At 42.5% G+C, this 13,874-nt stretch overlaps 1 protein-coding gene across 6 annotated transcripts in view; it reads left to right on the top strand.

Moving 5' to 3' along the window:
- Window positions 1-13,874, top strand: part of LUC7L (LUC7 like) — a 32,394-nt gene that overhangs the window by 6,765 nt on the left and 11,755 nt on the right. For 3 of the 6 annotated variants that reach the window (XM_086376690.1, XM_086376691.1, XM_086376692.1), the window contains 4 exons: window positions 2,009-2,107; window positions 11,866-11,929; window positions 12,313-12,423; window positions 13,399-13,542. In XM_086376690.1, the coding sequence (XP_086232816.1) occupies window positions 12,316-12,423; window positions 13,399-13,542 (252 nt within the window). In that variant the 5' untranslated portion in view covers window positions 2,009-2,107; window positions 11,866-11,929; window positions 12,313-12,315. The remainder of the gene's footprint in view (window positions 1-2,008; window positions 2,108-11,865; window positions 11,930-12,312; window positions 12,424-13,398; window positions 13,543-13,874) is intronic. The other 3 variants (XM_086376687.1, XM_086376686.1, XM_086376689.1) reach the window with 1 other exon arrangement.

A 13,874-nucleotide genomic window follows, 5' to 3' on the forward strand; every position in this document is an offset into this window, starting at 1 on the left:
GCCGCTTGAGCGCTCCCATCTGAAGGAAGGTGTTGGTCAATTTTGCTTCATGTGTGGTTCCCTAATATTGAAACTTCCTTGACAGTTGAAGCTTTTAGAATGGAAGTTGATTTGCACTTAAGATGTTTAGTACTTAGTGGTTTTGTTGCTTGCTTCATCTGAAAGTTTTTCTTTGAGCAGTAGAATGTTCGTTAGCATTTAAAGAATTTCTAAGAGCTGTCTCTCGTTTTTCAGCTATAGCACTTAGTTACCTTTGTGTGATTTTTTTGGGCTCTGCAGCATGTGGGATCATAGTTCCTCGAATAGAGATCAAACCCGCACCCCCTGCTTTGAAAGTGTGGAGTGTTAACCACTGGACCACTAGGGAAATCCGGAAGCTGCGTATATATATATAAAATACATGTTTTTTAAAATACATGTGTTCATTTATTATCTTTGGCTGTGCTGGTTCTTGGTTGCTGCATGGAGTTCTCTCTAGTTGTAGCAAGCGGTCTCCTCATTCAGTGTCTTCTCACTGCAGTGGCTTCTCTTTTGGAGCATGGGCTTCAGTGGTTGCAGCTCTCGGGCTCTAGAACAACGGCTCAGTAGTGGTGGCCCATGGGCTTACTTCAGAAGCTGTGTATTTTTTAAGGATTATGTGTGGTATTTAAAATAATGAATGAAGCAGAATATGCCAGCTTTACAATGACAGCAATCCTAGTTGCAGCTTTGGCTTTTAGAACTTGTGTTTCCTTACCTCTGGATTCCCCGTGTAACCAACACACAGAAGCTGCAAGTGACCTCATAGTAAGCATAATGAAGGAGAACAGAGCTTTTGCATTTACCGTTTGGTCAAAATGAATATGAGCTCCAGCCTGGGCAGCCGCCTCTTGGCTGTGTCACTGGCGATGCTGTGGGACATTTTGTCATAAGGATGGCTGCATCTTCTGAGATTAGGGCTGAAGAGCTGGATCCTGTCCTAGGATGTTACGGATTTTGTGATCCATGGAGTATTTTGTTAAGCTCGTTTTGAACGCACTTGTAGTTTGAGCTGGAGGATTTCTGGACTCTGTTGCTCTGTTCCCTTGTTAGGTAGTTGTGCTTGTTTGCAGCAGCATGGGTTCCCGAGGCATCTCCTCACCAGGCTGTTGGGGTTTGTTAATTGGCACTTTCTGACTTGTTAACCTGACCCTCAGCATCCGAACGTCCCTGTTGCTGTTGAGATGACCACAGACAGGAGCGGAGGGGGTCCCTATACAGGGTCCTTTACTTAGGACTTAGGTGAGAAATGCACGCTGCTGTCTGATTGTTCTGTCTGTGCTCACAATGTGCAGTAGCACATCAGGCTGGTCTTACTGGTAACCCAAATAATCTGTTTTGGTGAAAGAGCCTTTTGTCTTTCACGTGGGGCAAGTGAGTGGTCCAATCTTCGTCCCAGATGTGTGTCCAGAGTCCTGTGCCAGGTTGGGAGAATGGATTCTGGGCTCTGAGTCAGCCAGTTGTGTTTGATTTCCTTTGATATGCAAAGAGCTACCTAACGTCAGGTGTTAGGTTATGTGGTAGCACCCCAAAACCTGATTTCTGTCTGTTCTTTCCTCTTCTTGTCTCTGTGATTTAGACTTTAGTGGTCAGGATTACAAGAAGGAATGCATGGAAACTTGTTGCTGTCAGGGATACTCTTGTTTCCTGGCCTTCTTGCCACCCCTTCCCCCATGCTGCTCTTTACTGAATAGACGTTTCTACACTCATGAGATAATGATGGTGAAAGCTAAGTAATGAAAAATAGTCTAGTAATCTCTGGTTCCATAGGAGATAGAAATCATTACACTGAAATGCACCTTTTCTGAGTGTCATGTAATCATGGTAGAAAAAGGAAAATAAGACTTCTTGGCCACATTGTTTCTTAATTTTCTTATCATAGTCAGCATTCAAAAAAGCATTGTTGATTTTGAAGACAGTTACCACCAGGTCATGTGCTTCCTACAAATGGTTAGATGTTTGTATGTAAATTTTTGTTTCTCTTTCACAGCGCATGGACTTAGGAGAATGTACCAAAATCCACGACTTGGCCCTCCGAGCAGATTATGAGATTGCAAGTAAAGAAAGGGACCTCTTTTTTGAGTTGGATGTAAGTTTTATTTGATGTTAATTGTTCCCTACTGTGAAGAGCCAAATACTGCACTAACAAGAATAATGTGTGTAAGTTATGACGCAAAACGATAAAACAGATGTTATTCCACCACTCTCTGGCTGGGAGCTGGGATGTGGCCAGGACCGTTCTGCGTCTGTGTGTCTACCATCCCAACTCTTCTACGTTTTGTACTGTATTGTTTTATTTTGAGTGTTTCTTATATATTTTATGTTTTCTTGGACATTATGTTTATTCTTGCTTTTGAACTTACAAAAATGGATTTGAGTGTAGGTAATCTTAGTAACTTTATTTTTCCTTCAGCGCTGTGTTCCTTCACATACTTTTTTCGGTATGGCTTGGTTTCATTGCTGCATTTCATAGTTCCCTGAACTACCCATTCTATATTCATAGACAGTTGGGTTGATTCTAGTGGGGTTTTTTTTGTTTGTGTTTTTTATTATGAATAGCGTTATAAATGTTATGGAATATCTTGGTGCACATGTACAACAGTTAACCTAGGGTATATTTTTAAGAGAAGAATTGCTTGCTCGTAGAAGCTGCACATGTTTATTCTTGCAAGGTAGTTCTTTTTCTTCTTCCTCCCTAATTTTTGATGAAATGTATCCGTTTACCCATTTAATAACAGTGAACATACCCTTACCAATGCTTGGTATTATCAGGTCATTAAATATTTTGCAATTTAGTCATTATAAATTAGTATTTCATAACTTTTGTTGTTTTTCCCTCCCAAAAGAGCCTTTTTTAGACCCTTTCCCCTAATTCATCCATCTCCCCTCCGTGAATTGTTTTGTTGTTGTTGTTGGTTGTCCCCTGCATGAAATTTTGATAACACAGATACCCAGCATATCAGTTTATGTACTGTGATCCTTTACAGGTCACTTATCATTGTACTATTTAAGATTTTCTTCACTCTTTGAGACCAGTTTTCATTCCTGTCCCCATTGGGAATGCATGATTTGGTCACTTTATTTTGTTAATTTATTTTAGGCTATGCTGTCCAGCTTGTGGGATCTTAGATCACCTTCCAGGGACTGAACAAGGACTCCTGCAGTGGAGGCGTGAAGTCCTAACCACTGGACCATAGGGATTGATAGAGCCACTCTGTTTTAGTTTTTTTCTTTTCCTGAATCCTCCATTCCTAGAGTTAGCAGAGGTCAGTGAGGGGTTTGATGCCCTTCAGGTTCCTGGGTGAAGACTGGGGAGACACTGAGCTTGGTGGGAGGAAATCAGAGGAAAGGAATATCAAGGAAAGGCATTTTTTTTTCTCCCAATAGACATTTTAGAGGATGTATTATAGCTGGAGTAAATTCTACTTAAATCAGTAATCTTAAAAAGTGGTTAAAATTACCATTTCTTTTTCAAGTGCATCAGTGTTGAATTTTCTTGGGATACCAGGTTTCAGAAGCAGAGGAACAAAGATGTACGGGTTAAATTTTCACTTTGAGTTATGTAACTTTTTGTATCACAAATGTTAGGATTTCTGCTGAATTAGAATGTCTGTGTACTTTTTAAATGGCCTGATGAATTCAGTATGTAAGAACAGAGTAATAGAAGAAATTGAGACTACAGAAAGACTGAAACATACTGTAATTTAGTATTTTTATGGGCAGAAAGACTAAAACGTGGTAATTTAGTATTTTTATGCGCAGAAAGACTGAAACATATGGTAATTTAGTATTTTTATGTGGGGCATTGTTCAGCCACTGTGGAGAAGATGAGTTTTTTTAATGAACAGTATTAGAAACTGTGGATTACCCAGTTAGTGAAAAACCGGGTTGGATCCCCCAAAAGAGAATTTTGTTTTGCCATGTTGACATGTTATAAACCCTAAGAAGCTGTAAGGTAAAGATGGATACATGTTTTCTGTATAAAAACTTAAAAAATACTAGCGTATCAAGAATTCCCATATATAAAATAAGAATTCAGCTGAGACACAATATCTGCAGCATATGAAGGGCAGGTACCTTTCATGATAAAGCTCATCATGACTGGACCTGTAGCAACAGCTGAATAGAAAACAGTCAGAGGATAAAAGACATTTTTAGTGGGCATCTAATCCTGTGATGGGTGTTCACCCTCACTCAGACTTAGGAGTTGGAGAGTTAAGTAATTCTGATACAGCTCTTGGATGACTGAGCCCCCGAGGATGGGAAAGCACATGGTAGCAGTGCTAGCTCTGAAAGCGTATCTGATGATACACTTGCTTATTAATGAAGGTAAATCTGCTTCAGAATACTCCTGCAGCATTGCAGCCTGCAGACTCCATCCGTGAGGGCTTGGGTCGTGTCATTGCTCTCCACAGTGGGATGATGTGCGGCTGTGGAAAGAGGGCTGAGGCAGTGAAATTGTGTCCAAGGTGAAGTGGGAAAACTGGTGTGCTATGACAACTTCCATAGTGTGACTTTTAAAAGAAAGAGTGTTTAGTATTGTTGACATCCTTAGATTTACAGAGTGGTTTTAGAAGAAACCACGAGACTTTGAACACTTTTGTCTCAGTTGGAGGGCTAGAGTAGGTCAAAAGATGTTTTTGTACTGTGAAAATTTACCATTTAGAGGAATACCTTTTCCAGTTTAAAAGGTGACCACCTCTCCCTCCAGCTCCTTAAAAGTCATTTTTGAGGGAATTCCCTCATGGTCCAGTGGTTAGGACTTCTCCTCTCACTGCCAAGGGTTCCAGTTCAATCCTAGGTCTGGAAACTAAGATCCCACAAGCTGTAGACAAAATATAATATATATATTAAAGAATAGGTATGTTCTCTGATTTAGAAAAAATCATATTTTATCTTATAGATGGTTCATGTTGAAATGTTTGCTAGCTAGTGCTGAACCTCCAGAGGAGGTCTTCCTGTTCTGACGAGTGGGGGGTGACTTGGAGCAGCTGTGCTTGTGGGAAGGCAGTCAGCAAGTAGTTGTCAGCATGTTAAATGCATGTATACACTCGTTCCAGGATCCTGCTGCTGGGACTGTATCTTAATGGTATGTGTTAATGAGTCCACAGAAAAGGTGCTCATTGCAACTTTTTTTTAAAGTGAAAAGAGAAGGATCTAATGGGGCTGTTTATTAACAAGGACCACTTACATTAGTTATCGCCCTTTCATACAGTGAATGGTGCTTTGTGGAGCTCTGGGTGCTAGGAAGATATTGCCATAACTTTTTATTTATTATTTTTATTTAAATAAATATGAGTAGTTTGTTTATTATTTTTATTTATTTATTATTTATTTGTTATTATTTTTTAAAATAATGACCTAAAGGTAAAATTCACAAGCCATAAAATTTATCCTGCCTTGAATTTTTAATACATATCAGTAGTGTTTGGATGTGCATGGGTTACTTTAATACACTAAATGTGGCCTGGCTTTGAAATACCAGGCTAAAATAATTTATTTCCTTAGTTATGCAGAATAAACTTAGAAGGGAAAAATAAAGTCCTTTCCTAGAATACAGGTTTGTTACAAAAACTTGATGGAATAACTTTTCCAATGTTCTTGATAGTTAACTGTTAGAGATTCCAGGTTGAAAAGTCTGCCCTTTTCCACATGACTCCTATCCAGTGCCTCTCCAGAGGTCACTTGTATCTTTTGAAGATAGGCTTTTCAGGGTGAACACATGTATATAGCAAAAGCTAGTTGTGATGTTTCTTGTTGAATTGCAATCTTGATAAATCAGAACACCTCAGAAGTGCTTTGGCCAGAAGCGCTTTTGGCCAGTCAGTGAGCTGACTCTTGATCTTGCTGACCTGTTGCTGCCTCCTCAGGAACTGCTGTTGGTGTGAGGCTCCAAGCCTCCACATGGCCATGTGGATGGTTCAGTTCCCAGGCGTGGAACCAGCAGCTCCTGTATGGTGTTGAATTTGGTTCCTGGAGGGAGTACAGTGTAGTCATCACTACTATAAGATGGAGACAGGTTTTGTTTTCACAAATTGTGAACCGTCAGTAATCCATGGTTTTTCTTAGTAACTTATATTTGTGTATCTTACCAAGTGTTTTGGTAGAATCTCTTCACTGTTGACAGTAAATCTTTGAGGTGGGCCTACCATTTATCTCCAGAGTCTCTGAAAGTATAATAAGATTGGTGCTATTTGCCAGAAGTCACGGAAGCATCATCACATGACCCTGGGAGAGTTGTTTTATTGAGTGGATCAGTCAGAGGTGATTAGGAGCTGTTTTTATCCAGGTTGTATTAGAGACAGTGGTTTTAGAACAAGTTATTATAGTCATATCAACATGAAGGCTTTTGCGTGTTAGGTGCCTTTCATCTATTCTTTCAGAAAAGAGAAACTTCTAAAACTTGAGTTTTTAGTGGATTTATTAATAAGTGGATGCATTAATTTAAAAGAAAATTATGCTTTTATAGAAAGCATCATTATTAGTCTGTTTTCTTTTTTTTTTTTAATTTCACTACGCTGGGCCTTAGTTGCAGCGTGCGACATCTTTAGTCATGGCAAGCAGGAGCTCTTGGTTTCGGCATGCGGGATCTAGATCCCCAACCAGGGATCAAACCTGGGCCCCTACACTGGGAGTGTGGCGTCTCAGCCCCTGGATCACCAGGGTAGTTCCAGTCTGTTTCATTTCTGAATTAGTTGCTCAGCTTAGGTGACATTTGACTTTCAGTATAAAAATCTTTTATAAGAGCTCATCAGCTCTGTATATAATTCTAAAATATTTATAAGCTTTTAGTGTCCTCTAAGCAGTTTGTAAGAAATGGTCCTAGAGTATTTGCCCGTGTATGAGAAGACTTAAGGTGTTTATTGCATTGTTCTGAATTAGTGAAAGGTGAAAAAATGCAAATATATACTTACTATGGAATGGATATAGTTGTTTTAAAACAGTGAAATGCTGCACAGCTATAGATCATAGAAAATGTGTGCATTGATGTAAAAAATGAAAAAGCTTTAAAAACTATCCTAGATGGAGTAAAAATTGTGTACTTGTATATGCGTTTTAATACAGTTTTAAAAGGTATTTACCAGGCTCAAATGATTATTTCTTAGGGAGGAAGAAAGAATTATGCTTTTTAAGTCATGTGAAGTTGTTAGGTCCAATTGAATTGCTAATATAGTGTGCAGAAATGAAAATTTAAAGGTACTTTTACATTATAACTTATTTCTACAAATCCTCAGTCTTAAGAAAGTACAGTGGACCCTTAAACAACACTTGTTTCTTGAACTGTGAGGGTACACTTGGAGATTTTTCGCAGTAAATGCATAAATGCACAGCTACAGGATCCATTGCTAACACCCACCCCGCCGCCCATTGTTCAAGGGTCAACTGTGATTGAAAACACAGGCAAACAGTGGTACACGAAGTAGTGTTGTCGTAGCATCGTGTATAAGGTTGAAAAATTGGATGCAACAAAAATGCTTTAGTGATGAATGAACAGATTATGAGGGACTCAAATGGTAGACTGTGCCCTTGAAATAAATGTTTGTGAGACCTGAACGTTCAGTGACTTAAAATTCCTTAGGAAATCCTGAGCAAGAAAGGGTAAGTGTGTGTATTGGAACTCACTGTGTGCTCTCCCTGGAAGTGTGTGGCCAAATCAGAATTCCCCAGACTGTCATGGAAAACCCAGAAAGCCTCCTTCCCTGTGCCCCTCCCACTCCCCGGAGGCAGTCCCCTACCACAGCTTCAAGGTGGAAAAGGAGCAACAGCTTGCTCTTCAAGTGCTGCAGGCGACCTTGGATGGCCAGTTGCTTTTTGTTTTGTTTTACCTTGGAGGATCTCAGACAGCAGGAGGTGTAACGGCTTAATGGATCTCCGTGTACCCATCACTCAGCCTCAGGAATGATCAGCTCATGGCCAACTGACTTTTGACAAATCTCAGACTTCACACATCCTGTCATCTGTAAATATTTCAGTGTTGCCATTGACTTGTGAAGTTATTTTTACTCTGCATACAAAAATCTGGTATTATAGTTGGTTGGGACAGAATGTACTTATTACCATGTTTTTCTCTTTTAATTGAAGTACAGTTGATTTATAGTGTTGCGTTAGTGTCTGGTGTACAGCCAAGTGATTCAGTTATATGTATATATACATTTTTTTTCAGATTCTTTTCCAGTATAGTATATTACAAGATACTAAGTATATTTTCCAGTGCTGTACGTAGGACCTTCTTTGTATATTTTATATATAGTAGTTTGTATGTTATTAGCATGTCTTTTTAAATGTGTTGAGAAAAAAATTAAACATACAAGTGTAAGTAGAATAATACAGTGACCATCTCTGGGTTTCATCTCCCGGTTTTCAGTGATTGTTGATGTGAAGACTTGTTTTCATCTTTATTTTGTCTTTCCATACTGGATTATTTTACAGTAGTTCCTAGAGATGGAATTTCATCTGTAAGTACTGCAAATACATCTAGAAGATAATTTTATTTAAAATATTTATTATTTAAAGGATAATTTCTTAATTTTATCTAACAGTCTTCAAATTTCCCAGATTGTCTCAAAAAGGATTTTTTTACAGTCTTTTGTTTGACTCGGATACCAAAATAAGATCTATACGTTAGGATGCTTCCTAAGTCTTTTTACATCTGTTTGAAGAAATTAATGTTTCTCATATCCTGGATTTTGCTGATTGTATCCTTATGATGCAGTCTTTTTAATATGTTTTCCCTTATATTTGAAATTTCCTGTAAGCTGGAAGTTAGATCTGGATGTGTGATGGTCAGAATCAGGTTTTTGTTTGACAGAGTAGCGCAGAGGTGGAGCTGGGCAGTGGTTGGCGCGTCACCTCGGTGGATGACGTCAGTGGGCTGGAGTGGCGTGGGCAGCCTGGCTGCTAGTTGCACAGGCCCCCGTCAGACTGGGGCGCGTGCATCCAGCAGCAGTGAGGATTATTGCCTAGATCAGTTACGTCACTAGGGTTGCTGCTTGTCACTAATTGTAAAACACGTAAGATGTTCACGTGGCTCAGAGTTTGAGATACGAAAGGTATGTTGTGAAGCCTGTCTCCTGCTCTGCTCTTGAGCCCCCTGATTGGCCCCAGAGGTAGTCAGGTGTTGAGTTTCGAGTTTCTTCTCTTCCCTTTGGAGATTATGTGGAACCTGAGGGGCATGTATCTCACTTTTCTTAAAACACAAGTAATAGTCTCCTGGACACATGCTCTGTCTGTCTGCTCTTCCCTCATCTTGATTTAATTTTTAGCATATATCTCAGATTATTCCCTGTCATATAGTTAACTCTGCCCTTTTTGTGATGACATAGTATTCCAGAGGATGGGTTTCTGTTTTATAGGACTGGTCCCCTGTTGATGGTCATAGTGCTGTAGTACACATCAGCACCTCGTGAGTGTGTCTAGGAAAGATCCCTAGAGGCGGTGCTGTCTGCCCAGAAAGGTTGTGCTTTGTCATTTTGGCGGCTAGTGCCACCATGCTCTCCAGAGGGTGAGTGCTGCCCCCAGCGGCACCTGGGAGTTCCCATTTTCACGTCTTCACTAACAGAGCGAGTTACCAAACTTCCAGTTTTTGCCAGTCAGAGAGGTTTAAGCAGGTATTTTTTCGTGGGCCTGACAGGGTTGTCATAAAGGTGTTTCTTTGTGTAGGTATACCCTGCTTAGACCCTCAACTTGAGCTGGTGGCTGGCTCCTCCACCCAAAACTTGGGTTACCTGGGAGAAATTACCTCACCATTGTTTCTTTCTAGTCCAGCACAGCCTTGGCCTGACCACCCCAGGACCTGGCCTTAGTTTCTTGAGAGAGTTATACCAGGAGTTCCTTAGGAGAAGGAGTAGGTCATCTGTGTAAATGCATCTCAAGTATCTCAACTTGGACGCAGACACACAGAGCACCGTTAGTTCACTGTTCGCATGTGGAAGATGTAAACATTTTTCTCTATTCAGTGAAAATATAGTTCACCATTTCCCCACGTTGATTTCCTTTGAGATGTAACAGGTTTCTAGAGCAACACACCATCTCACCTAATGGGACCACTGCTCTCTGTCTTACAGGTGCGTAGTGTGGCAGTCACACTTTCTCTTAGGTCCAGGGTTAGAGTCCGTGTACAACCCTGGGCAAGTTACTTTGCCCTTTTCTAGTTTCTATATATGGGGCTGGTGAGTACTGCCTCAGCTGTGAGGGCCAAGCATAGGGACTGTGGAGTCAGATCACAGGGGTCCTTGCCTCCTGACGCTGTCCCTCAGGACTCTGGAGACTGTGCTTCCTTTCCTTCATCTGGGAGTTGGTGCCTGGAGAGCCCTGGATGGCTGTCCCGAGGCACGTGTTTGCACTGACTGTTCAGCTGGCAGCACGGGCTCCTCTCAGGCTTGCCGATGCTGCTGGGCAGGAGGGTCAGGGAGACCACCTCACCGTCTTGGGGCAGGGGGCAGCCTCAGCAGCAGTGAGACCTGTGCACCCCCATGAGCTCAACCCCCCCCTAGCAGTATGTGGTTCATCACGCCACCCCTGAATTACAGGGTAGAGGTGCATGACTTCCTAGTAAGTGGTAGGTTGTCAGTAGCGCTTAATTTGTAGGTTTGAATACCTTCTTTGTAAATTTTATTTTCATCATTTAAACCTGCTCTTTGATTTAGGAAGCAAAATGAAATTGAGAAGCACATTGAAGAGAAGGAGGGGCAGCAGAACAGAGCCATCTTTTAAAGAACATTCAGTTGAGATGTCTCTGCATTCTGCCTGTTCTGTGCTATGAAATTTACCATTTTATTGTTAGCTGGTCAGATGTCTGAGTCCATAGGCAGTTTATATTCTGTGTAAGGTGCAGTGGTTCTTTGCTTGGCAAAGGCACTGGCAGAATTGCCCACTCAAACCCTAATGAGTGGAGTCTTGGTTCCATGTTGGGTGTGAGGTTGCTCTCTGGGGAGGCAGTAGAGGAACTCTGTACCCAGGTCTCAGCACCTGTGCGCGGGCGCTCCTGGGGCCTCTCCGGCTGGTCTGTTAGGAGCCCTTCTCCCCAAGAGCATGGGTGGTGCCTGATTTACACTTTGATCCTGTCAAGTTCCCACCTTGTCAGCAGAGCTGGTCAGCTCAACATCCTTCCAGGAAATGCAGTGCATGCGTGCCAACGAATGCCGGTCACTGGCTTTCCTGATGGTTTGATGTGAGCATAGTGAAATGTTCATCGAGAATATTTGAGGACCAATAACAGGAAGGAGGTCTTTAGCTCCAGGAGTGTGGAGTCCGGGAGTTTGCCTTGGTGGACCGCAGGTGTAGCGCTGTCACAGAGCCTCTTTCCTGTCTCGACCAATGCCCGAGTATGCTTTCCTTTGAAAAACGGGGATCCCACTGTCAACGCTGATCCCTGCTGGGGGCTTTCTCCAGACCACATCTGGAGGCAGGGACATAGGTCATCACTTCTTGGTCCCTCGGCCTGACTTTCATCTGCCTTATTACCATTTGCGCCCAGGGCTTTCCTCGCTCTGCTCACCCTGTCTAATCCCGCCACCCGCTCCCACTTGCTGTCTGTGTAACACGCGCAGCGTGGGACCTGCTGCCCAGCGCTGGTTGGTCCTAGCCTGGAGATTGGAAAAGGGGTGTCCTGTTTGTATGTTTATCTGAAGTTATGTTGGGGCCTTGACTAGTTACAGCAAGTTAACTGCTTAGCATATATGACCACTTATTGATTAGTCTTTTATTTTTTTCCACCAACTCTTTTCAGAGTGTCTTTTCCATTATCTCTTTGGGTAAGTAGTAACCTGTTTTCCCACTGCTTTAGATGGTAGGCCATAACTGAACGTGTTCACCGCTCAAGTAACATTTGTTCTATTTTGTTTTGAGGTGGAAGGGGGAACTCTACCCTCAGAACATGAGGGAATAATATATACGTGGCTCACAAAGACCAGTGAGTACATCTGCACCCCCCCGCCTCACCAGCGGAGGGCCTCTGACATGATAACACGGCCTAGTCTCTCCTGTCCCTCAGAACAGTCAGTTATGCCAGGTGTTTCAACTTCCTTTAGAATCTCTTGAAATTGTTGAGGGATGGGGGTTCTTTGACACATTTGAAGATAAATCAGATGAGAAGACCATACTTGTGCACGGTTGTTTGGTTTAACAAAGCCCCTAGATTGAATGTGATTGTGGACATGTTAGCAGTAGTGCAGATCTTCCCACTGAACCGACAGGCCTTAAGAACCAACCCAGGACTGCACTTCCTATCGAACACATGAGCTCTGAGGTTGCAGGCAGGTCACTGACCGGAGCCCTCTGCCTCTCCTGAGCTAGGCGATGGATCACTTGGAGTCCTTCATTGCTGAGTGTGATCGGAGAACGGAGCTTGCCAAGAAACGGCTGGCAGAGACGCAGGAGGAGATCAGTGCAGAAGTTTCTGCGAAGGTATGCGGGGAGGGAGGCCTCCACCTCAAGTCGTTGGTATAAAAGCGGGGCTGGGACCTGTCAGTGCCAAGTGCGCATTTTGGGGTGGACAGTGGGTGTCCACTGCCCTGCCTGTTCGAGGGAAGGAGGGAAGCCGTCACCAAGCTCGCAGCCTGTCACTGCGCTGTGCATATGTCGTAAAGTTACTTTATTAACATCCCTCCGCAGAACAGGAAATGGGGTAAGTTAGCAGGGAAACGGTTAAATTCTGGTGTGTCTGTGTCACAGAAGAAAAGGGTAGACCTGGTGCAATCGGCATGTACATCGTTTAGAAGGCCTTGCCTTTCTCTAGTGGAGTTTTCTTCAGTGTTTTTTTTTCTCCTTTCAGTTTTATAAAAGGATTTCTTAGGAGATAGACAGTTTTTAACTAGCCCAGTGGTGCTGTTTATTTCTAAAAGAAACTCCCAGTGATGAGTCATTTTGCTTAAAGGGTAAGTAATGTATGTGTTTAGGCTCACACATTTTGTTACCCTCACCTGGAGGCTGAGCTGTACTGGAAGGTATACGGAGTGACGTCCTGGAAGCTGGCCCACAGGATGGGCCTTACAGCCTGTGGAAGTGACAGGCATGTGTTCTTGCTTCTGCTGGGATTCAGTGCAGAGATCTTACGGGTTAGGGTCTGACACTTAACGGTCGGTCTCAGTGGTGGCAGTATGGGTGTTGTAACTGTTAGAATTCACATCATCAGTGAAGTTTCCAGCTGTCGGTGTATTCTCTGTGAAACAGCAGAAATGCAACAACAGAAACACTCTTTGCATTAAAAAATCTTTTGTTTTTATTTAATTGGAGCATAATTGCTTTACAATGTTGTGTTGGTTTCTCCCATACAACAGGACAAATCAGTCATAACTACACACACCACCACCCCTTCAGCCTCCGTCCCAGCTCTCGTCTTTTGTTTTTAGATGTCTTACCTGGCTGTCTCTTTCTCTCCAGGCAGAAAAAGTACATGAATTGAATGAAGAAATAGGAAAGCTTCTTGCTAAAGCTGAGCAGCTGGGAGCTGAAGGAAATGTGGATGAATCACAGAAGATTCTCATGGAAGTGGAGAAAGTCCGTGCAAAGAAAAAAGAAGCTGAGGTTGGTGAGGAAAATGTCTTAAAGAGGGAAGAAAACATGGTAACTTCGGAGAGCTGACCATTGGGCTAAAACTGAGCCATGCCTCCATTTTCTTGAATATTGAGGAGGAGTTGGAAATAGAGTGATAATGTCAGGATGGTACAATTTCAAGTCAGCCCACCCTGGGGTTTGTGTCTTCACTGCTTACTTGACCCCTGAGGCCTCAGACTAGGCACCTGGAGCTCTGAGCATCACTCCCGTGTGTAGAGTGCATCTTGAGCATAGCTTGTCCGTGTTAGTGAGCACCTCCCACCTGCGTCCGTCTGCTTCTAGGAAGGGCCCGGCGTGCAAGG

This window comes from Bos grunniens, chromosome 25, assembly GCF_055505025.1.
Source record: "Bos grunniens cultivar Pamir isolate PY7600 chromosome 25, Bosgru_T2T1.0, whole genome shotgun sequence".
NCBI lineage: Eukaryota > Metazoa > Chordata > Mammalia > Artiodactyla > Bovidae > Bos > Bos grunniens.